Here is a 24,828-nt window from a genome sequence, read left to right as displayed (position 1 = left end):
GCTTCTCTGATCAGTGAGATCTGTAAACACTTCTGTCTAATGCATTATAGATTATAGACCTGAGGAATCAAAGATTACATTAAATGTTTACCTCTTGCTCAAGTTTTTGAATCTGAAGGCTGTTCCTCCTTTTCCAGTAGAATAATTCATTCTCTATGTACTATATAACTTTTCCAATGAAAAAAAGATGGGGCTGCTATGATGTAACAGTGTACTATAAAAAGAACACACTGAAAAAGGCAAGACATTTCTGGACAGCATACCAATCCCTTCTTTAACTGGTAGTCATCACTCCCTAAGGTACCAACTGGATGAAACACAACCTTATGCAATAAATAGGTTAGGATCTGTGGTAAGGCCAGGGCAATAGAAAAAATGTGCCAGAAATTCTGCCTTACACCTTCTTCCTTTGTAAATAAAAAAGAGAATCAAAGTATAATTTATAGGAATTCTTTTTAAACTGCTCTGATTGGAGTAGTCCCACTACTTTCTTTCTCCTTCAGAGGTGTTTTTAGAGCACTTTACAGAACTTACTGAGGTGATATCAGTAAATTGATCAGACAGTAACTCATAGGTTTAAAAAATTCTAACTTTAATACAGTGAACTTAAATCGCCAGAGGGAGACGATTAGATTATTGACTCTTCCAGGAGAAATTGAAACTGATTCACATTTGTTTGCTAGAATTACCATCTTCAAATAATGTCTTGCTAGGTACCAACTAATTTTATCCCAGTAAAAGAGTAAGTGTTGAACAGGGATACTACTTCAGGATAACTATACAAAGTGAATAGTTAGATACATTAGAAAAGTGAAGATGTAGAGAATGAGCGTGCATACTCATTAAGTAGAATAGCATATTCTGCATCCCTCCAGAAATGATCTGCTAGGTCATGTGTGTTGTCCTGGTGAGGTGAGCTCTCAGTAGTTTTTGGGTTCTTCACAGGACCCAGCTGCAGGATGAGTAGTCAGTGAAGCTAATGCTGCTAGTGCCAGGAAATGCTAGCAAGGAAAGTAATCTTATTGATACCCCGTAAAATGTTGCTTTATCCTTGTCCTAGAAACAGCTGCTGATAGCTTAATTACTATGCAGACAGTACAAGTGGAATAATATGAATAATGGTTCTAATTCATAAAAGGACAGTCCTCAAGTAATATCATTGTACCTCAAATGCATACCTTTTTTCTCCCTTCAGACTCCCATCTGTATTTCTCCATACAGTTGTTGTCATAAACCCTCAGATAATGTTACTGCTTATATTTCATGGGTTAATATTTTCTCTAGGTTTCATATACTTCTCTAAATTCATATTAAGCAGTCTCACATTTTTTCCCTGTAGCAAAAAACTACTATATTTTGAATTTTTTTTTTTTAATTCATATGATTTTATTTACCTTATCCAAGTTTTAGTCTCTCCCCTTTGAAGAAGCAATTGGCAATAAAGGAATAAAACTTTTACATATATAGATAAATTATTATGCAATATGAATGTAGTAAATTCTGAAGAGCAAAAGTGGTGAATGATCATGCAGTCCTTTGATCATCTCTTTATGTTTCTCTCATACCTATATTTTTTATATTTATGGAACAGGAATAAGCCCATGGATGGACTCCTCAACTTCCTTTTTTTCATTCTGCTTCCGTCAGCTGACCTTTACTTCTGGAGTAAATGGATACTTTTTCCATCCTACCCTGATCTCATAAATTTTGAAAGACAGTCACTATTCTTAAAATGAAGCAGCAAAGCATTTTCAGCAGTATTAGTAATATGAATGAGGCAGAGGAGGCTTTTGTCTTGCTGGGACTTAAAACAATTTAGAAGGTCAACCTACTAATTACATTTTCTGATGTCTTGAGCAAAGTTACAAAACAGTTACTTCGGATATACTTGAATTGTATTCATCACACAGTAGTAGTACTAATTATAACTGCTGTTCTTTGAAGGCTGCAGCAAAAGATCCCTTACTTCGTTTGGTATAGGTGTCTGTGATGTCTGTGCTATCTGAGCTCCAACACTCATGAAGTGAGGCTAATGAGGCCTCAAAATTAAGAGCTGCTACTTTGCAGGGTGTCAGGACAGTACAGAGAATAGAGGATGGGAATAAATTGCTCAGAATTGCTCAAACCAGTGAATAAGTATAATGGTGCATTCTGAACAAACTGCAAGTGCTGCCCTATTATGAACTCCACAGAAAGGAAATTACAATGATTGAGTCATATGGTCACGAGCATGAAGTTTGCTATAGTAAGGAGATCGTGAGAAAAATGCTAGAATAGCCTGTGCCATTTCTGTTATTGAAAGAAAATACATGAGTCAAAACCTGCATTATTAGTGGGAAAAAACACCCAAATTCAGAATTTGAAACAATATCAAAGAAGAGGAAGCATAAAAGAAAAATGAGTAATCTACAGAAAGAAAAAAAAAATATCATAGCAAGTAGTGATGATCTACTTTGTCCTAGATGAGGGTAGCAATTGGAGATTAAAAAGAAAAAACAACATAAATTCATGTTCTACTTCTCAAGAAGCAATTTATTGGCAGCTGCTTCTCATAATCAAGCTTTATTGCTCTTTTTTACTTGTTTTTTATATAAAATAAGAAAAAAGGCATCTATAAGCATATTAGAAATTTCATTCTTTAGTTCACTGTATGAGTATTTCAAAGAGCATGCATCTTACAGTTTTTATGAATGATGATACCTTTGTGATGCCAGATGCATGAAAAGGGGAAGGAAGGGTGTTACCTTTTATAAGTCTTTAGCAGAAAAGTTGGATTTTTTTTCCCTGCTATGCATGCATCATTTCTCATTAAAATTAAGCAGGGCATTTTTCTATGACTAATTGCGACATTTTTAATGTGTCTTAATCAAGAATTGCATGAAATTCAAGACGTTTAAAGGAGAAATATAGGTGGCAGCAAGCTAAACTGGGAATTTATTTAACACATACTGTTTTAGATGCACACACACATGTAAGCAAAGGTCATAAATCTTCAGCCCTCTTGAGCAATAAGGGAGGGGAAAGAAAATCAATTCTAATCAGGAGACCAGTGCTACACCTCATAATCACAACTTCTCCATACACCTGAGGCACTTAGTAACATTTTGTATAAATTTTAAGCAAAACCTTTTAGTTTTATTCTGTAATAGAACAAGGTGGAAGCGATATAAGTTTTTATAGTTTCACTTCCTTTGTTTAGTAGTTGTTGATTTTGTTGTCTTTGCAACCATTAAAATCCAGGTTAAATACGACAGCCATGCACTTCATTGTTGCAAGAGTGTAAAAGGTTTGTTTAAAAGCAGATATGCTGCCATTAAATGATACGCTGTGTGAGCAATCTTTCAAGGCATCACTGACACATGGGAATTGGCTTTTTATTTTATTTTCTCAAGTGGACTTTATAAAATTAGATTATGTCATTGTTCTTGAACTAACTTGCCTTGTGTCTTTGTAATCTAAAGTGAACACAAATTTATGGGAAGAAAATTAATTCCATTTCTGTGCAGTTAATAGAATCACCCAGAATAACTAGCAATTTTATTTTCTCAGCATTTGATTTTTTCCTATGTCAAAAGTGAGCTGTGATTTTTTTTCATTTAAAAAAGTTCATCATCTTCTGTCTTGGAAAAAAAATTATTTCATATATTTCTAACCTATTATCTTTGTAAGAAGTCTAGCACTCCATAGATTCAATAAATGAACAGATTCAGTAAATGAATTCTGGACATATTAAATACTTCAAAGATGTTTTAGAATGTGTGGTAGATCTTAGAACTATGTTTTTATTCTTTCTAAATGCAATGAGATGGATACATGTAGGTGTACCTACATATTTTTAAACAATTTAAGTTGATTAAGCTTAAGCTTGTAATTACTTGATTTATAGTCAGACTATCATTGCCATATCTTAATACATTTTCTGGCACAAACCTTTCTCCTTCCTCTTTCTTTTTATTATATTCACAAGTTCCTTTCTCTTAAATTGATGAAATTGTACTTTCTAAAACCATAAATAAATAGTTTTCTTCTATATATATTAACAATTTTACTATTGGTTTTCCATTGGTATATTGCCCTGTCTTTCAAAACATTAAACAACATAAGCAATCAAGTTACATAGGTATGCAATTTTTAAATTGTGAGGATTTGAGAGCAAGATTCTGCTTTTTTAGCTAAGACTATAATATTTAAAGTGTAATGGCTTTTATATTGAACAATTGTGCTTTTTGAAAGCACATAAAATAGGCATGTGATCCGTACAAAAAGTTCTACTAAAAAAAGTGAATTTTTTGATGGTTGTGTAATCACTTATTTAAGAAAAAAGCTAATTCATCATTAAATGCTTACACCAAGTTCCAGGTGTAATCAAGATCCATCCAAATTTCTGTGTCACAATTATTCTCAGATATGCAGCTGAAGTGAATTTTCCATAACCTTCTGTGAATTTTGTTGTTGATAATCAATAAATGCAAGTCTTGGTGCATCTGTGCTCTTTATGAAATATTTCTTTCCATTTGTTAGTTCATGAAGAATAAGCTTCATGGACTGCAGGGCCACTTTATCAATTTATTATTTATTCATTTTTCAGCACTACAGCAGTTAATTAAATTTGGCAAAAAGTCATGTGTCGTTTAAAAGCTGAGTTTGATTTCCTTTAAACGAATAGTAAATAATTACTACTAAAGCAGGAAAGATCAGATATTGAGAAGCTGGATAATTGAGAAAGTGAGAAATGTGGTTTTCCTACAATATTTTTCTTTTCATGTCCTCCTTTATAATTGCATTCCCATCTCCCTATTTATTTCTGTGTTTGCAGAGATTTATTGTTCATGTTTGGCAGTTTGCCAGTGCTGTGAACCATGTTTTGCTTTGCTTTACCCACTCTGTATCCCATAAACCAAATTTTGGTTGGCTGTGTGTCAGGAAATGGTAAATGTGAAGATATAACAACATCAACAATAACAACAATAATAATCTAATTTTATCTAGAATTAATTCACTATAATATGAAAGGCTAAAAATACAGTGAGTGTCAAATACTACTTAACCTTTGTGTGGTTTATGAAAAAATAGAGATTCTCCACAGACAAAGATAAAGAAATCTGGTTTAGAGAAAGATTAGAGCCATCATTACCACAACCCTTTTGGTGTCATATTTAGCAGCAATTGATTTTGGAAGGCAGTTAGTGCAGCAGGTAGGAATGTGGAAGAGACAGGCAGAAAATCAGAAGTGTTTGTGGCAAATTGGGGAAGTATATTAGTTTTTCACAACTTACAGTCAGTGTTCAGTCTAGATGAAGCATGATAAAGCCAGCACCCAAAAATAATGCTCACAGACCCTCATACCCTGCAAGAGGCTGGAGGTTTTGCAGACCGAGATCCCTGCTTCCTGTGTACAGGAAAGGAAAAATGAGGGGTAGATGAGATGTTTGATTCAATGTTATGAATTTATTGATTCAGGCTGTGCTGCACCAATGCAATGGCTGGTGGTGGGGAAGGGTATCCCCTCCTTGGTGTAAAGTATAGTGTGTGTCTTGCTGCCTCAAGCCTGTCCAGGCTGCCTACACAATCTGAAAGAGTTGCTTTTAAGGAACAGTGATAAGTGCATTCTCAGTTCCAGTGTTACTCACTGTTGGTTAACTTGAATCTCCGTTTAGGTGAAACTATACTTTTGTACAAAGATTGAGCTTCTTACAATCTGTTAAACAATTAAGTGTATTCTTTGGACAATAAGTATAGAAAAATTAATTTATAGAAAACCATCGCAAACTGTCATTGATGAAAAGTCTGACATTAATAGAAAAGTTTCTTTCTTATGGTTCATAATAATATTCAAATCTTTTCCTGTTTTTTTTTTTTTAACACACTTCTTGTTCTGTAATTAGAAGTGAATTTAATTATTATTCTTGTCCATTCTAGGTACAGAGATCCAGAAATAAGCAGTTACGTGAGCTGTTTCCAGATGGATTTAGTATTCATCATGCTGGAATGCTGCGGCAAGACAGAAGTTTGGTTGAGAACTTGTTTTCTAATGGACATATCAAAGTCTTGGTTTGTACAGCTACACTCGCTTGGGGTGTCAATCTGCCTGCTCATGCTGTTGTTATTAAGGTAAGAGCTTCCCTACTCTGCAAGCAGTTATCTGTCTTAGAAGAAACCTGTGAAGAAGTATAGATAGCAAGATCTCTTGTGAGTTTCTGGCCTGGAGGGGAAATACCTGATTGACTTGAAATGTTATTTATATCTCATTAAACTGATTCTCTCCAGTGGGAGTCTAGTTTGTATAGTAAAGATTTAAATATATCAAAGATTATGAAAGGATTAGTTAAAGTACACTTCTGAAATCATGCTGTATTTGCCTAATTTCAGTATTCAGCTCATCAGGATTATATTCATGTGTATTTATGTTAATTTTTATTAACTTTTCCTCAACCAGGGAACACAAATATATGCTGCAAAAAGAGGCTCCTTTGTTGACCTTGGAATTTTAGATGTCATGCAGATATTTGGTCGAGCTGGACGGCCTCAGTTTGACAAATTCGGAGAAGGCATCATTATTACAACTCATGATAAACTCAGTCATTACCTGACTCTTCTTACACAGCAGAACCCAATTGAAAGCCAGTTTCTTGAAAGCCTTGCAGACAACTTAAATGCAGAGGTAACCTTTGATTTGTTTAGAGAAAATAGCAAACTTTAAAGGATTGACATTATTTGAAACAAGAATGCAATATTGTCGCACTTAATAAAATTTTCATTGTACATATTTTATTAATGTTAGTGTGTAGGTGTGTATGTTTAAGTGAACTGCTACATATGTGAAAATGGGAGTCCTTTACTAAAGGTAGTAGGTATTCAAAGTAGGATGGAGGGTCAAAATACCATTAAGATAAAACTGTAGCAATGCAGCATTTACCTTTGAATCAGAAGAGGTTTTTTTAGAATTTAGTAAGTGTTCTGCATAACTGAAAACTAAAATCCACAAAAAAATTAAAGCCTGTCTTTCTGTAGATAAACAAATTCACATGTTTGACTGCAATACAGGGAGAATAATGGACTTGGCTTGAACTTTTTTTTCAAAGGCACTGGACATTTTTTCAGTTGAAGTCAAGCAGGTCAGCTAAACTGAAATGTCCAGTGACATAAAACTGCTTATCACTTTGAAAGATTTGTAGTTTATTTGGTCTATTAAGAATAGGCTTTTAAAGATTGCTCTCAACCATTTCCTTCTGATAGCACTTAATGATCCTAGAGATAGACACTTCTGAATATTCTCTAAGTGGAACTGGATGGATGCTCAGTTATTTAAAATTGCAACTTACGTGTTAGCAGTAAAAATTTATATCCTAAAGTTGGTTGTATAGGCCAGGATTACCTGTGGTTATTGTTCAGCACCACAATAAGTCAGGAGAGAGTGATCTGGGATACCATGTGCCTTTTCACAAGGGTAGAATCCAGCCAGCTTTCGTAGAAGAGCTTTGTTCTTTTTTTTGAGATACATGAAACAAGGGTTGGGTAGACATTCCTTCACAGCAGAGGATTTTTCTACTTTTTTTAAATATTAGAAAGTTAGTCTTTTTTTCTGATTTTCATGAAACAAGGGTTGGGTAGACTTTCCTTCACAGCAGAGGATTTTTCTACTTTTTTTAAATATTAGAAAGTTAGTCTTTTTTTCTGATTTTCTGTAATAGGAGTTATCTGAAAAGAACAGTGTACTCATGGCTTTAAAATTATCCTAGATTCCATAACCATGGTACGGTTACATAAGCTGAAGATGCAGTCAGAATTTTGTTAATCACTGTGATAAATGATTGTTAGTAGAAATAGCAATGGAGTACGATAGTGTAGCAAGGGCATGAAAGCAACATATGTGATATTACTTAGTCTTCTGTCATAACATGCAGGAAAAATTAGTACCTGCCAGATTACAGATAATCAATACTATGAGCACTGATAAGGAGCTATTGTGTCAGTGTTTTTTGGAAAGTAACTTTATAATTTCCTTTTATTTGGAGTCAGTCTAAACTTCTGTGTATGCTGATTTGATCTAAGTTAGGGGAATCCTCTGAGGATACAGGTGGTTTAGGAGAAATTGTTGCATTTATCTGGAGATGAATATTCCAATAGGCTCCAGCATTGTGGAAAAAAAGTGCGTTTTAAAACAAATGCCATCATCTGGATGAGTAGATAATCTTAGGAAGCACATTCAGTTTTAGGCATCTTCTGCCCTTTTGGTAGTAACAAAGCACTGTATGGATACGAAATACATGGGTTTTGACTGATTTTTTCCAGAAACCAGACAGTATGTTGATGACCACTGTCATCTTCTCCATAACAGAGCCCATTGTTAGCACCAGGAAATCTGCACTGATGTATAATAAAACAGCATATTGTTGGAGCAAAATCTGCTTTTATTACAAGTCATTCAGGAAATCCAAATGCTTATTCTCTAGTTGTAAAGAGAAACAAATTAAAGGCCAGAAGCACTGCTGAATTGTTTAAATTCTTAATTTATTATGGACACACCAGTAGCTGAAAGAAGGGCTAATAAAATGAGGGCAGCAGTTGGAAGTATAGGAAGACTTCATGTTTCCAGAAGAATATGAAATTGCCTTTATCTAGACCAGGTCTCTTGGCAGCAATAGGTAGATGGTAAGAATGATTCAGATATTTGGGGTAATATAGCATATAATCCTAGCCACATGATTGCTAAGGGGAATCCTGAGCCTTGAATTTTGTACATAGACTTATGTGGTGCAGGAGAGAAAATTTGGGCAATAGTGCAAAAAAATTGCAGTTTTTTCTAATCTCCATGTAAAAATTAATTTTCTAGAAGCAGAAAATTTTCAGATAGGATGGGCAAGGGAATAAATCAGCTTCTGTGAAAGGAACACACCAGCTTTTCTGTATGCTTCAGGAGAGAACAAAGGCAAATCAAGATTATGTGACAGAGTTTTGTGAAGTAATAAATGAGGTAATATGACAAAAGATTGCATCTCTCCTGGGACAAGAATCAGGGTGTTTTGGCTGAGATGAGCCAGTGGCAGGTTTAGAAAACAAAAAGATGTCAGTTAGGTGGTTAGACTGTGGAACTCTCTGCAGGGAGCTGTTTCTAAACAGAAAAGTACATAAAAAACTGTCCAAAAATGGAATAAAAATACATTTAAAGATACCAAGTGCAAAGCCAATACCTTTAACTAAAGACCTTGAGATGCAATAGTTTGAGAATTTGCAAGAAATTTATATGATGCTTGTTCCTCATTGCCGCATTTTGCCCTTCAGCACTTGCTGTTGCCTAACTTCAGAGACAGCTGATCTTGATGCTCCAGTGCTTTTGTTCTTAGAAGAGCTCCAAGTGGGAAAACCTGAAATATACCCAACTTCATTGAGCTGACACCAAAATTAAGACTTTGAATGTCCACTGTGAATTCTCTCCTGCAGATTTGAGTTTTGGGTTGGTTTTGTGGGTTTTTTTCTCCTAAAAATTAGCAGAATAGTAAATGATCAGTGATGATCAACATAGGCATGGAGATGCCCTTTTCCTTTTTTTGCTGAAATTCTGCCAGTGGGCATAATAGAATGCAAAAAGCAATAAAATAAACAGCTGGTTAGGGTACGTAGTTGAGAGGAGCAAGTTCTGGGGCAGTAGACCAGCTGGCAAACAGAAAACACCTACAGCTGTATTTTCTGGAAATACAGGAAGAAAGATAAGATGCAGGGGATGTGGTTTAATTAGACCATAAACTTTAACTTATCTGGGAACTATCATCAATAGCTCATACGATGCAGGTCACCATTCCTTCCCTAATGGTTTCCACCTGATAGAGCCCTCCCTGACAACCACAGCTGGACTCCAGCTTGTTGCTGGGACAACTCCTTTCCCCAGAGAGCTTAGGAAATGATTTGCAGTGCTGGACAGTAGGTATACCTTCCCCAGGATGTTTGCCTTTACTTGCATGTGCTTACGATTTTCCTCTGAAGACAGGAATGTAAAATGTGGTGACTTTTTTATTCTGGACAAACCTCTTAATCTTTTGTCTTGAAAGAAAGGGTTCTCAGAAGAGATGAAAAATTCCTTCAGAGCCCTTCCTAAAAAAAATTAACTCAGGAGGTGGGTGACTGAATGGGTGATCTGGGTATGGGGCAAAGCACAGGAGATTCTGTCTGATTTTGGACAATTCTAGTAGCATTAAGAAATTATTTCAAAAGCTTTAGAGGAATAAGACCATAGTCTTATGGTGCTGAAATAGTAATTTAAAATCCACTGGTTTCCAAAGCAAACAGAAAAGTGCTTATTAGGTTGTAAGAAAGGTTCCTTGCTCTCTTACCATAACAACAAATATTTGATTCATATATAGAACTTTTTCTTTGTGTAATCTGACTCACTTATACAACAATAACAGACATTATGTTTGTAACAAAGGCACACATGTAAAAAAGAATGTATTATGCTATACAATAAGTTCAGTAGCTATTATCAGTAATATTTTTATGCTGCTTTCTAATCTGTATAGAAATATCACAAAGAAAAACTCATTTCTCAAAACCTGCCCCCCAAAAGCCATGCTACTTGTACCTGCTTACACTTTTTACCGCATCCTCTGAAATATCATTTGACTAGATGAAATTTGTGGGATAGCATTTGTGAAAAAAAAAGGCAAAAAGAAAACAAACGACAATAAATGCAACTAAGCACCTAAGCACATCGCTCAGTGATGGCAACATCAGTCACTGCAAAATTAGCTAAAACTGTGTGATGCTGATTATTTCTGTAATTTAAGCTTACATAGTGAGTTGGGTAAATATAGTACTCAAAACTGCGTTCTGTGAGTGAGAAAACACCGTTGTTTGCATTTGAACTGTGAAAAATCAAAAGTGTTTTATGACAACTGGTGCAATTGGACAATACAATGTCAACATAGTAAATATTTCTACTCCTCGATTATTCCATCTGTAACTAAGTGCCTACTACACAGTTGAGGAAATGCTGGAAACTTGGATCATTCATACTGTTTTAATGAAAGATAAATTTTCCATCCGTAAGAACTTTACTTGAACACTAGATGGCAGCAAATATTTAGATATTACTCTGGTTTATTTGACTGCATGATAATTATTGAAGTTGGGGGAAGAACAAAAGTGCAGTATTAGATTTCAGTACTGTATCTGAAACCCAACTGTATTTCACAATTGCTGTTTTCCTTCAGTTTCGCTTTTAACTTCTTAAAATAATTAATTAGAATAGAATAGTAGTAGAGTCAGATATTTGAACAAATGGGGCAAAGAAAAAGTGAGGGGTGTTTTGTTTTGTTTTTTGTCAGACTTCATGGTCCTCAGTAACAAGAATATTATGTTTTCATGATTGTGAAAGTGGTTGTTGAATATGCTGCTATAGGACTATGTTGCTAAGCTATTTCAAGTTGTGCACTGAAAGATATTTGAGTCATGGAAAGAAACCAAATGCTCAAAATAACCTGTGTACAAATCAAGTAATAGTAACCTGTGGGTTCTATTCCATGTTTTCCCAGTAGTAGTCTGTGAAGAGCTGGATGCTTTTGTAGCTACTTCAGTGCATTATGTAGCTATATACTTTGAAAAATGGGACTTCCCCAACCTCCTTATGCTTTTGAAGAACAAAATATCACTTGAAAAATGTGTAAAACAAAGCTTGGGGTTACTCCATGCTATTAGACATTGATATTAACAAGGTTTTGCTGGATTTAAGTTAACTTAAGGCAATTTTGGCCTTCATTTTTATTTTTTACCAGATATTTATGTTATTTGAAAAATAATGTCAATATTGTTATTAAGGTCTACATGTTTCAGTCTGAACATGCATATGTACTCACTTAGTTCTATAGGCTTTTTTTTTATTATTTCCGCCAAGTCACGTGGAACATTTATGTGAAATCCAAACACCAATAAAACAAAAATAGCTTAAAAAATGCAGTAATGGATCACAAAACTTTGGTAAGAGGGACTTACGCTTGTTTTAACAACCAGCAACAAGCAAAAAAGGTTTGTTCATGGGACATCCAGGAAATATTAAATTCTTCTGGTAAAATCAGGTTAAGTGGAATTAAGCGGTAAAATGTTTCTCATGAATGTAACCAATACAAAATAGACCTGAAGCTATCGAGTAAAAATGTGTGTGTGGTTAAAAGTTTGGTGGTAAAAGTATTGAATTTAAAAAAAAAAAAGTCACTTAGTAAAAAAAGTGATTTGGTATACCTGATTTAGCCTTGAAATATAAATAAACATGTTTACATATATATGTGAATATTACCTGTTCAATTTTGTTATATTTTGATTCAACAAAAATGTAGCAGGTACCTGTATGTTTGACTTGCAGCTACAAAAGGAGAAAACTATAAAGACTGTGTATAAAGAGATTGCCAAGTATGAGGAAGAAAAATCCTAAAGATTCTTGGTATCATTTTGTTTAGGACTTGATTGTGCTTTCACACTGGCATGATGAAATTAATCTTTTAAATGTAGATTCTTTTCTTTTCAAGTACTCTTCTTTAAATTACCTTGGCCATATCCACTACAGAATTATTTTGTTTTGTCTTTTTTATTTTTATAACAATCTTGCTCAATATTATCTTTTAATTTTAAAAATCATAAGCGGTGTAGGAAAGATTGTTTATGGTCACTGTATCTATAATATTGTGTCAAAGAAACCCATGTTATTAGATGTTCACAAGATAAAGATGCATAAATTGTTCAAGTTATTGTTTTAGGATTATTTCAAAATTATTTAAGTTGGAAATATCCCAACCCTTTCTTTAATCTTCTGCTAATATTCTGAATTCCTTGTGTTTTCAGCCAAATACTTATGTACAGCTCTAACATATATACTTAATTTTGTCTCTTCTCCTGTTTCCAGATTGCTCTTGGTACAGTAACTAATGTGGAAGAAGCAGTAAAGTGGATAAGTTACACTTATCTTTATGTACGGATGAGAGCAAATCCATTAGTATATGGCATCAGTCACAAAGCTTATCAGGTATAAAATGCATTTTAAAAAAATCTGTAACCTGTCCTGGGTCTCTAATCCTTCCCTGATGTGAAGATAAATATTTGCTATTTCTACTTAACCTGACATCAGCAATTCTTTTAAAGTGCTTAGAAAAAGGAAGATATTTTCTGTAGCAGAGTGTTTTTAACACTGAATTATGAGGCCCCTTCTGTTCACATAAAAATACGTTTTAACTGGTCAAGTTATGCTCCAGCAGACACCATTCATTCTTATCACACAGTTACTTTAACTTGGTTTGTTTTCAGTGTTTCAGTTCTGTAGACTAGATATAAATGATAAAAGAAAGCATTTTTGATTTGCTTGATTCCCCCTCACGCTTGTCAACTTTTGTTTTAGAATGTTTCATGGCATAACATCTCGTAAACTATAAAATAACATTTTTAATTGGGTGATATTTTCTTTCATATGATTTATTAATTATACGATTTTTTAATTAATGTATTTGGAAATTTTTTTGTTTATTTACAAGTGTTCCATGCAGTGATATGAATCAGAGCACATTTACATAAGGGGTTTTTTCCCACATTTTTTCCATTATCTGTAATTTTTAGGAAGATGAATAGTTTGCAGATTATCTAAATATCGTTACCTTTTTCTTTGTACAGCTGTTTACAAGCATTTAATGTCAACATAGTCAGACATGGTTAATTGAGCCTAATGCAGGCCAGACTCCCAGCTGTATGGTAACTGCAGTTTATTTCATGGCAAGAATCTGTTTTGTGACTTTGTAATTTATTTTGATATTGCGAGCAGCAGTTTGCTAGGTCATGGTGACATGTACAGGTATATGTCAGGAGATAGATTTTTGATATTTTTTGTCTCTGATGGTGGAAACTCCATTGAAAATAGGTGTTCTTCTATTTAAGGAAGCTTCTACAGACACCTTTAGACCTCTGGTCGTCTCAAATTTCTTTTCTATAAAAGCTGCATAGTACATTACCATGTGTTACTATAACAGTATGTAACCCAAAGTAATAGATAAATGAGAAGCAAAAATTGATTTGCTAGTGAGAAGAACGATGTTGTCCCATTAATATAAGTTCCTTTTTTTGTTTCACTATCAAATTCTAGATTAAAAGAAAAGTAACCCTGGTGATAATAAGGGGTGAAAAAAGCAATAAAACACTAACAGAAATACTTTTTATAAATTCTAAAAATAATGAACTGGAGTTTCTCCCCTTCCTCCTGGTCTAGTGTTTTTATTTAGCTGCTGAGATAGTGGAGATTGCCAGCACTTACTATATTCTTCACTAACCTTCTTTCTACCTGTTTTGATTTGATGGGCTTATACTAGGCATTCATATTTTTGAGTTAAGGCAGTAACAAAATTATATCAATGTGAAGTGTTACCCATTCATTTAGGAGCAAAACCAATGCAAATCTCCTTATTTTCTAGATAAACCAATTTTAAATGTCAAAGGTAATGTGTGCTAGGTAGTATATGGATGCTGTAGTGCCAGATGCAGATATAAACAAAGATTTGGTCAATTAGACCACTCTAGGTATAGGTATCCAATTTTCATAATTGGTACCTATAATTACTGTATTTTAGTAATGTTGCAGTGTGCCAATTTCTATCTCTGTTTTGACTGACGATCAGTGTTATCCATTCAGAATCCCTATATCCATCATGGATCACACTTCCTAGCTGTTTGATGGGACTGAGGTAATGCAAATTCATTCTCCATTCCCTTTCCACTGGTACTCACTACATCCAGTAATCACCTTAGGGCGTCCACACAATAGGATGCACATCTTTGGTACCCCACGTGTTGTCTCCAGGATCTTTCTGGGCTACCCCCACAAGTAGGCTACTGCAGGTCCGCTGCTTTGATTTGTGATTTTTCAAGTTGTCTGCCAGATATGCCAATAATGCTTCTCACTGATTTGTGAAAAGGGCCAAAATTAATGATGAGGAGCAAGAGGAAACAAAGAGTGGAAGGAAAAAGTGCGGCAAATGCAAATGTTGTATTAGTGAAGCCTGTAATATGAATTACAGGCATTTTCTCATACTTCTGGGGTTCCAAAGGAAAGGTGCCTGGATTAAATAAAGTCCTTTGTCTATTTTCTCCTCTTTTTTGTTCCACTCTTTGGTGTTCCCACAGTTCAGAGTTTTTATCACCATAAAATTTATGTTTGGATATAAAAGTTAGAGGAGCTTGTGCCCAACATTTCTCTCAGTAAGTTAGAGAAAACGGTGTGGATAATATTGTACTTTATCATGAATAGTAATGTACTTTATCATGTGTTCTTAGATTTCCATATGCATACTCCGGACCTGCTCAGTTTCTTTCTGTAGACATGCCAAGGCTCATTTTAAGAGTATGGCTTAAAGCTGTTCTAGGCTGGATTTTATGCTGGGGATTTCTAATTATGCAAGTTCAACAGGAAGGGTGCTAACCATGGATTCTCTAGACTCAAATATTGTTTCATAGCTTTTTCAAGTTGGTGACCTTTCCTTTAAAGTTAAAACTTTGTAAAAAATGTTAGTCTGCTGCCACAGCTTTAGCTTTTATGTAAGGCAAAAAGATTGGCAGGTACTTTGGACTGCCAAAGGAATAAGGAATCATTTTGATATTTTTTTTAATTTTTCCCCCACAATAGTTTTAAGAAATGTTGAACATCTGGCATCTAGATCACTCTTTTTTTGACCAACTCTGCTCTGAAATCTGACCTCAACGCATGACTTACTATTGAGAAAAGAAGTCTAGACCTTTGCCATGTTAGCTTTTGACTTGAAACTAAGGCAAGCCATAACTAAGGAGAAACAGCTTCAGGGTAACTGGCAAACATGGAATATTAGGATCTAGTTTTGCAGCTGCTTTGTGGAGATGACTACGTTTGTCTGCAGCTGTGAGATGATGTACTTCTGCACAAAGGTGAAACTGAATCCTGGCCCAGGGAAAACCGGAGCAAACCAAGGCATAACGGTTCTCTAATCCTGCTCCTTTTTGCTGTCTTGGTCATGTATCTCTGTCACAGATTTACCAGGAGGGCTGGAATAGCTTATTCTGTAGAAAATCTGAGCTATACACGAGCCCTGAAATAAGAATACTGCCTGTGGACTAGAACAGTGTTTTAGTCTTATCAACTAATTATTGCTTGTCTAATTAGAGCCGTATCTCAGGTCCACATATACCAGAGGGTTAACATAACTGAACCCCTTTTCACCCATCCCAGGTGCCTGATGTGGAAACACCCAATTATACAGAAGTCCCACTCAGATGGGAGTTTTGCCCAGCCTTTTATGTACTAAGGAGATAACGTGCATTTTTAGTTGAACAAATGTCCAAGTTCCTGCACTTTGATATGAATAGACGTGGTGTTGGGCACAGGAAGCTCCTTGGTGTGCTTTTAACATGAATGTTTCTGTACATCTGTAACTCAGTAATTAGAATATCCCAACTAACATACCAAAGCTTCCCATACCAATCCCTTCGGGGGATTTTAAAGTTTTTTGCTAGTAAACATTTAAGCCATTCAATTTGAAGTTTGATCTATTATGGATAGAATTGAAGCCATCCTCATGTCAACTACACAGGAAGGTATATCTTCAGCCATTTTCATAAACAGAAGATGCCATAAGATGACATGTTTTGTGAAGTGATACAGTAATGATAATTTAAAGAATATTTTATCATTAAAACATCTTTCAAAAATTTCAATGTAAATTTATATCATAATCATGCTGCTGTTTCATAAGTAATGTTGGTCTACATTGTCTCAAATAATTCTAAAAGAAATTTTACTCTGATTATTTTGTCCTGTACATACAGGTTTGGTAAATATTTGGTAAATAATGTCAATATAACAGTTATTAATGAGATCTCAAGAAAATCATGACTTATTAACTGTACCTTCCTTTTATCAGATTTTTGACTTTGTGTGACTGGGTTATCTCAAGAAAAATATTTATTTAACACTTCTTTTATGGAAATAAATGTGTGTGTTTCATGTCTAGATGGATCCAAGTCTAGAAAAGCACAGAGAACAGTTGGTAATTGAAGTTGGCAGAAAACTGGACAAAGCCCGCATGATCCGCTTTGAGGAACGAACTGGCTTTTTTTCTTCAACAGATTTAGGCAGAACTGCCAGCCACTACTATATTAAATACAATACTATAGAGGTAAAAGATGATGTTCTGTTTCTGGAGGTTTTTTCCTTCTTTTTTAATGTATACCTAGTATAGTTGTAAGATATTACAGAATATATATCTGATTTGTTCACTGCATTTTCAAATCATATTTACCGAAATGGGGGGAGAGGAAATAGGAAAATATCAAGCAATACTGAAAAATTAGACTTGGTGTGAAGTGAGATTTGAAATTTCTATAGTCTTTTTGACTCCTTTAGGAGAATTATAAGAAACATTTTGATATCCATGGTGTGTGCAACTATTAATATATGATAGCACATTGAAGTGTAGTGTCTGGTAATGTCTATGTTTACTGTCACTGTGTGTAATTAGTCTCACATCTTTATTCACTCAGGTATGTCCTAGACTTTATTTTTTTAAATGGCCACACCATTTGGCCACCTCTTGATTTTGGTGTTGTCAAGGGAGTGGGAGGGACTGTTTTTCTTAAACTGCTGGAAAGTCATTAACGAATTTGTTCCTGTTTAAATTGCATCACTGATCTTCCAATAACCTGCATTTTAGCCTTATATGCCTTTTAAAATCTTGGCTAATGTTTCTTTGTTTCCTGCTATACTTTTTTTTTTATTTTCAGTGACAAATCAATTATTTTTATTTTTAATAGACTTTCAATGAATTGTTTGATGCTCATAAAACCGAAGGCGATATTCTTGCTATAGTATCAAAAGCTGAAGAGTTTGAACAGATAAAGGTAAAGTTAAAGAATGTCTTGAAACTAGACACTTCTGTAGTACTTGCTCCATAAATATTGTCTACAGACACAAGTTTTAAAAGTTAAGCACCATTATGAAATATTTTCTAAGTAGACATAATATGCTCTCACTCAAACTTATACATAGTTCAGCTTGAACTATAGTGCACATTTAATAACTAGTTATGGATCTTTGAGAATTTCTTTTAAATGCTTTTAAGAACTTTTCAGCTCTTCAATTATTAAGAGGTGAAGCTAAATGTCCATTTGAATAGTGGGTGCCTAGGGATGAGAAGTTTAAAGTATTATTGGATGTATCCCTGAACAATTTGCTTTATCAGGAATGAGGCAGGACTCACTGAAGTGAACTCTGATATATTTCCTGCAGGGAACAATATTAGATTGGCAGAACGGTAAATTCTCATAAATTCAAATTTGAAATCTAGAAAGTTGTCATAACAGATTTTATGCAGGCTTGAAGATTACTGTTCTATTCTACTCAGTTCAGTTCCAATCTCCCATTTTGCCTCCTTTGTGGGTAGGACACAAGGAAATGCATTCCACGCTGGCATGAGCTTTTTTGCCCGTGCTTCCATTTCACAGAGGTACGAGCCAGACTCCACAGGGTTTGTTAGCTTGGGCTCATTGCCTTTTTACCACAATTATACAACTTGCAGATCAGAGTTGGCTCTCATTCACCTGGCTCTGTGAGCTGGCAGTGTGAATCCCTCACTATCTACATATTTACATATTTGCACACATTGTCCGGGTATTACTGTCTCTTTATCTAATGGAGAAATTCTATTTTGCTGTAATCTCTTCTATTATAGAAGATAATAAGCAGTGAGGTTTCACAGTCATACATGGAACATTTTCCAAGCTAGAAGGTTTTTTTTATGATAGTGATATTGCTTTACTAGGTCTAAATTTAGTGTAATTTAATATTTAAAAGGAAAGCATATGGAAAATATGATGTGATATGTTTCTATATTTGTAATAAAGTTAGGAGTGATGCTTCTTGACTAAAGGACAGTTTTTCTAGTTTACTTTTTCAGATTTATATGGTATGGTATCAGTGCACCATCATTTCCAGATTTTTGTGATTCATTTGCTGTGCAGCTCTGAATGTTAAAATTAGTAACCGGTTTTCACAAGAATAACCAAGGATTTGCTCCTCAGTGTGATAGAAGTTGTGACTTTTGATAAATGAATCATGTTTCCATAATGATTTTAAAAATTCTGCATTTTGAGATATGTTACTCACCAGTAGCTGAAATACAGATCTGGATTAGACCTGAACTGTGCTGTGCAAGAGCAGAAAAAAATTATTAAAAATGCTGTTGTAAGCAGAGCATAGTATTCCCCTGAACCTGGAGTCATCTATGATGGTTGTGTACTTCATGTCTTTCTTTCCTGTGGGACTGGTGACTAGAAAGTTGGGGATTTTAACCCAATTGTCTTAGGGTCTTATGTATGTCAGGTAGTCAGGTCCAAATAAAAATTACTTTCAGATGGTTCCCTGCAGGGACCAAACATTTACCCTCTTTAAATAAGTTCTACACTAACAGACTATCAGTAAGTCAAAGAATATGTAGATTTATGCTAGTTTTGCCATGTAAGGGTCATCAGTTAGAATGTGAAATGTTATGCATTATTCAAACCATAGATATTAATATTTCTTTACTCATATTAAGACTTAATCTTATTAACAGTGAAAATTTTAATATGATGAATCATAGTACTTCTCAGTTTTGAGTTTAAAAATGTATTATGCCACATGCAAACTGTGTAACTGTAATGAGTACATTTAATGTTAATTCAAGATTGCCCTAATCCAGATGGACAGAGGTTTTACTCTGGTCAAATAAAAAATGAAATCTCATCAGATGAAGGATGGTAAGGTCATGAGATTCAATTTTTGTGGCATATCAAATTTTTGTATGTCAATGGCAACCTTAATAGATGGTGATGAATAACAAAATGTAATTGTGTCCCTATTAAGATAGTTTCAATTATGGTCTATTAGGTACATTGTGGAAGACGTGGGTTTACTGCTTTTTTTCTTCTTTTTTTTTCTCCTTAAAGTTAGAGATTCCATTTAAAAGTAATGTAACTATGTTATAAGGAAAATTTGATTTCAGTGTAAAAATTTTTATCAAATTGCTTCAGCCTCTTCATAATGTATAATTGTGTTTTAGGTAAGAGAAGAAGAAATAGAAGAGCTAGATACCTTACTAAATGATTTCTGTGAACTTCCTGCTCCAGGAGGTGTGGAAAACAATTATGGAAAAATTAATATCCTCCTTCAAACATACATTAGCAGAGGGGAGATGGACAGCTTCTCCCTTATTTCAGATTCTGCGTATGTTGCACAGGTAAAAATAGTATTTTCCATGTATCTGTTGCTGTCTTCTGCTGTTTCAATTGTCCCAAATATTTACAATTATATAAGTAGGACCTGATCTGCATCTTTTTTGTACGTTTTTATGCAAGTTCATTTAAAAATCAGAGCCCCATGTGTGTGCATGCCTGTGCGGTATAACACGTAAATAGAAAAGTTTTGCAAAAGGTTACCTTGGGAGACTATGGCATTTTTTTGTTAATTATGAATGTCCTTTTTCTTTGTATTATCCCTATAATCTTATTATATTTAGTAGCTCTGTGATTGCACAGAAATTATATTCTTAAATTTCAGGGTTTTCTTCTAAATGTGAAAAACTGTTGTAATCTATTTTTATGCTTTGTGTATTTTTATACTCCGCTCTGCAAAGCATAATTTGTGTTTGATTCATATATCTTGGTTTACACAAGAAGGATGTGTTATTGTAATTCTGTTGCTAGATGTAATCTAGCAAAAAATGTGTAGATTTACATACCAGTCTATGTACTTGTTTGTTGGCTTCATTTGACACCTGACAGGTTGATTGTTATGCACATTTAGTTACTACACGGGCATGCACATAAAGGGTCATGACACAGGGATCTATTTAGACAACTGTGACCCAAGAAAAGTTTTCCCTTTTAGCTCATCTCTCTGTCACTCTTTTTTTATTTTTTTAACAGTCAGCAAACATGTTGCATGGAATTATTTTTGCCTCATCCTTACAAAACTACTTTGGAAAGAATTAATCTAAAAATTGCATTTAGGTGGTACTAAAGATGAGATTTAAATATTCAAAATGATACATAGCTTTTAGCAACATTTTCATAGTAGTATAACCTTCTTCAGAAATGTTTGTATTTTGTAGCACATATGGGTATAAATGAGAAAATGCTGAATTGATTGTGCACATCATAAAAATTGTGGTACTTGCACAGCAAAATCGTTTTCAGTACAGTCCTTTTAATCTTTGCTTTCAAGGCAATTGCTTTTATTTGTCTCATTTATGGCATGCTTAGTGAGGCAACATGGTCTTCTTCTCAGATCTTCATTAACTGTACTTGTGGAACCAGTGCTACAAAGTGTGATTTTTTTTTTTTTTACTTGGATAGTGACTATTAAGAAAATTATTCATCTTTTCTAAGTAAGAGGAATGTGCTTCTTTAGTAACATATGCTTCCTATCACAACCAAATAATTTTCTATTTTTTATTCCTGTTGGTATAGCAGAGCCAGTAGGGAATGATTATATTCTATTCAATGAATCAAGAACATAATTCCTAATCCAGACATAGTACTGGTAGGGAAAAAGAAAAAAAAGCATAATACAGCTTGAAAAGTTTATGAAAGGAATATAATAACTTAGGTTTTCAGGATAAGACTGACCTCATTCAGACTTATGTTAATAATTATTTTTCCAAGTCCAAAGAATATTTGTACAGCTTGGTTATACAATATTCTCAGAATATAGTAACATGTTTTAAAAAAGTCACTACTGTTAAGCTTCTGTGCAAATGTTGTGAAATTCAGTGTGAAATGGGATGCTATTATAGAAGCATAAACTGGAAAAAAACAAAACTTGAATTTCCATGTAAAGTGAATTTGCGGGTGTCTCTTATATGGGGGGTACCTTAAGTGAATTTGCTTCAGAAGTGATTGATACATAATGCATTTAGAACTCCATGATGTTAGCATAACTGTGATCAAAGTTCTATGGCAGACCTGACACTACAATTTTTATTGGTTGCACATGTTTCTTTTCATAATTTCAGAATACAGCCATGAGGTAGTTCTGCCACTAGACATTGATGGAAAAAATAGTTTTCAAAAATATTTGAAATTAGTTTGAAAAGAAAAATCTATTGTTACGGTTTGTCAGAGATGAGTCTATGGGACCCTTTTCATTTTACAAAGAATATTGAGAGAATTATAACAGTTTGGCTTTTTTTTTTTTCCTTTTGACTTTCCAGAATGCAGCTCGTATTGTTCGAGCTCTTTTTGAGATTGCCCTGAGGAAGCGTTGGCCTGCCATGACATATCGGCTACTGAACCTCAGCAAAGTCATTGACAAGCGGCTGTGGGGCTGGGTGAGCCCTCTGAGGCAGTTCTCAGTGTTACCACCATCCGTCCTCTCCAAGCTGGAAGAGAAGAATCTCACTATTGACAAGATGAAGGACATGAGAAAAGATGAAATAGGTGAGAAACCAGCAAGGCTGATCTGCTTAAACTAATGGGCAAGTAAGAACTAAATCTGAGCCATGAATCAATATTCCCACTCTGACCTGGCTGTAGCCACGTACCACATATTAATATGATCTGTCCAATAAATAAGGTTTTGTCCAGTTTCCACAGCTTGTAAAATGGCACAGCTCTGAGGATAAGGCCAGCTCATGTCCTGGTAGTCACAGAACACAGATGGAAAGGAGATGTCTGTTGATAAGTATTTACGTATATGTTTATATATACATGTTTATGTTGACCTGTGTGCTGCCCTTTCTGCCCACATTACATAACACACTGCTATAAAAGGCTTCTGTTTGCTTTTGCCAGTTGGCACGCTATGGCCTTTTTTTTTACTATTAACGTGAAAAAGAATACAACCAGATTATTATATCCAGGTATGCTATCAGTAAATGGTCTTCTTCTGAAAGACTGCATTCATTTTCATTGAACATGGAGAATTATTGTCATTGGTGTCATTGCAGCAAAACCTTAATGGAATTTTTTAAAGGTTTTGACAGTCCAATAATGAGAAAATCCACAAGGCTACTGATACACATAATGAGAATTTCTAGTAAGTCTGTATAAACCATTGTGCATAAACTGCCCACCAGCTGGTTGAAGTTGAAAAAAAAATTGACTTGTAATGCATTTCTTTTTCCTTAGTGTCCTTTTTTTATTTGGACTTTGTTTGCACCTGCTATTGCCGACCTGTTGCTAAACAAACTATCATTTTTTGAAAAATCTAATTTTAGAATAAAATTACCATTCATACCACTTAGAACCTGTAGCATCTAACTTAATATTTATTTCATTTGCAGGAGAACTACATTCCTAGTTTAGAAAACTTTGTTATGTGCCTAATCTAGGCTGGGAAAAGTTAAATAAATATGTAGAAGTTTGCAGAATTAGAGGCTATATTTTATTTAATAAGTCAAACCAAAAGACTATGACAAAATTCTAGAAGCTTACTTTAACTGTGTTTTAATATAGTAATATTAAATGTATTAAAAACACTGCACTTTTAATTCAGAAGTGTTATAGCACTTTTTAATTCCCATCTGTTAATTTTTTGTGTATTTGTGATGTCTTTTAGTGCTTAGTATTCTTTTCCATTAATTGTATTAATGAGGTTTTTTATTTTGTTGTTGTTGTTTGGTTTTGCAGAGCTGTTTTTAGTTTGGTTTGTTGTTTTTGTTTTGTTTGGGTTTTTTTTAATTGTTCTTTCTCCTCGTACCCACACTTGGAGAAGCAGGAAATTGTGTGTAAAAATACAAAAACCAGTTTTACTTCCTTCAGTGTATTGGAAGCAGCATTGAGAAGATGGAAATGTATCTATAAATACCTGCAATTTGTCTAGTTTTGGTTTATATTAACTGTTTGAATGTAGATGAGACATGGGGTTTGACTGTGAAAACAGGTCACTGCTGACCGTACATAATGATATTTCATGTTCTCCAGCCTTACAAATATCAGAGAAAGTTGATCTGTGTAGCTCTGTGAAGTGGTTACTTGGCACACTTCCTCCTGTCCGGCCTCTCTTTCTGAGGCATGTGGAGGAAGTGCTTGCCTGGCAGACACCTTATTTTTATTTTGAATTCAAAACCATGTTGACATGAGAAAAGGGAAAACTTCCAGGTGCTGCCTTGTTTTCTTATTCCACAGGGCTAGTTTCAATCTTCAATGTTTCTTCCTTTTTAAATGTTATTGAGACCTTGGAGGTAGAGTAAGAAAGACAGGAGCTAGCTGGCTAACTCAGCCCATGGCTTTGGGGGAGATGAAAGCATCAGATAGGTGCCAGCTCTCCCAGTGAGTGGAGAGCATGCTGTGTGCACAGATCCTGGATTCCAGGGTACCATGAATTGGTCAACACCAATCTATGAGCTATTGCAGTGTAACCATGGAGTTTCCAGAAAGCCAGGAAATCACTGTGTTAGCTGAGGTAAAGTCTGGTTCTTTTCAGAATGCAGATGACAAACATTGTAGAATATGCAAAATTTATTCTTTTTTTTTTTTTTTTTAGACATGCCTCTTTTCTCAGGCAGCTTTTGTTTAGAGGGTTTTCATATTTCTTAAATGCCACTGATGATTTCTCATAATGTGACTTCTAAACAAAAAAGAGGGGGTTAGAGGAAGAAAGTTTTATAATATTTTGTAGAAGTTGGGAGAGGAGCCTTATTTTCCCCTAGCACATAATTGTAAAAAAAACCTCAGTGCTGTCCTTTACAAACACAGTTCACTTTGTGATATCACATTGTGATAAAGAGATTTTTGCCATGAAAAAGTGTACTTGCCTACATAGGTTTTTTGAGTCATGTCTTTGAATATTTGTCATCTGCC

The 24,828-nt window shown here is 34.5% G+C and overlaps 1 protein-coding gene across 2 annotated transcripts in view; it reads left to right on the top strand.

Moving 5' to 3' along the window:
• ASCC3 (activating signal cointegrator 1 complex subunit 3) overlaps positions 1 to 24,828 on the top strand; it is a 257,776-nt gene that overhangs the window by 150,636 nt on the left and 82,312 nt on the right. For both annotated transcript variants that reach the window (XM_042016301.1, XM_042016302.1), the window contains exons 15-21: positions 5,920 to 6,111; positions 6,437 to 6,661; positions 12,890 to 13,009; positions 17,004 to 17,168; positions 17,803 to 17,889; positions 20,088 to 20,264; positions 22,239 to 22,464. In XM_042016301.1, the coding sequence (XP_041872235.1) occupies positions 5,920 to 6,111; positions 6,437 to 6,661; positions 12,890 to 13,009; positions 17,004 to 17,168; positions 17,803 to 17,889; positions 20,088 to 20,264; positions 22,239 to 22,464 (1,192 nt within the window). The remainder of the gene's footprint in view (positions 1 to 5,919; positions 6,112 to 6,436; positions 6,662 to 12,889; positions 13,010 to 17,003; positions 17,169 to 17,802; positions 17,890 to 20,087; positions 20,265 to 22,238; positions 22,465 to 24,828) is intronic.

The sequence above is a fragment of the Corvus kubaryi genome, unplaced genomic scaffold (genome assembly GCF_017639235.1).
Source record: "Corvus kubaryi isolate FWS band 111438036 unplaced genomic scaffold, C.kubaryi_AGA036_p1.0 split3-73, whole genome shotgun sequence".
Classification (NCBI taxonomy): Eukaryota; Metazoa; Chordata; class Aves; order Passeriformes; family Corvidae; genus Corvus; species Corvus kubaryi.
This window is presented reverse-complemented; position numbering and strand designations above follow the sequence as displayed.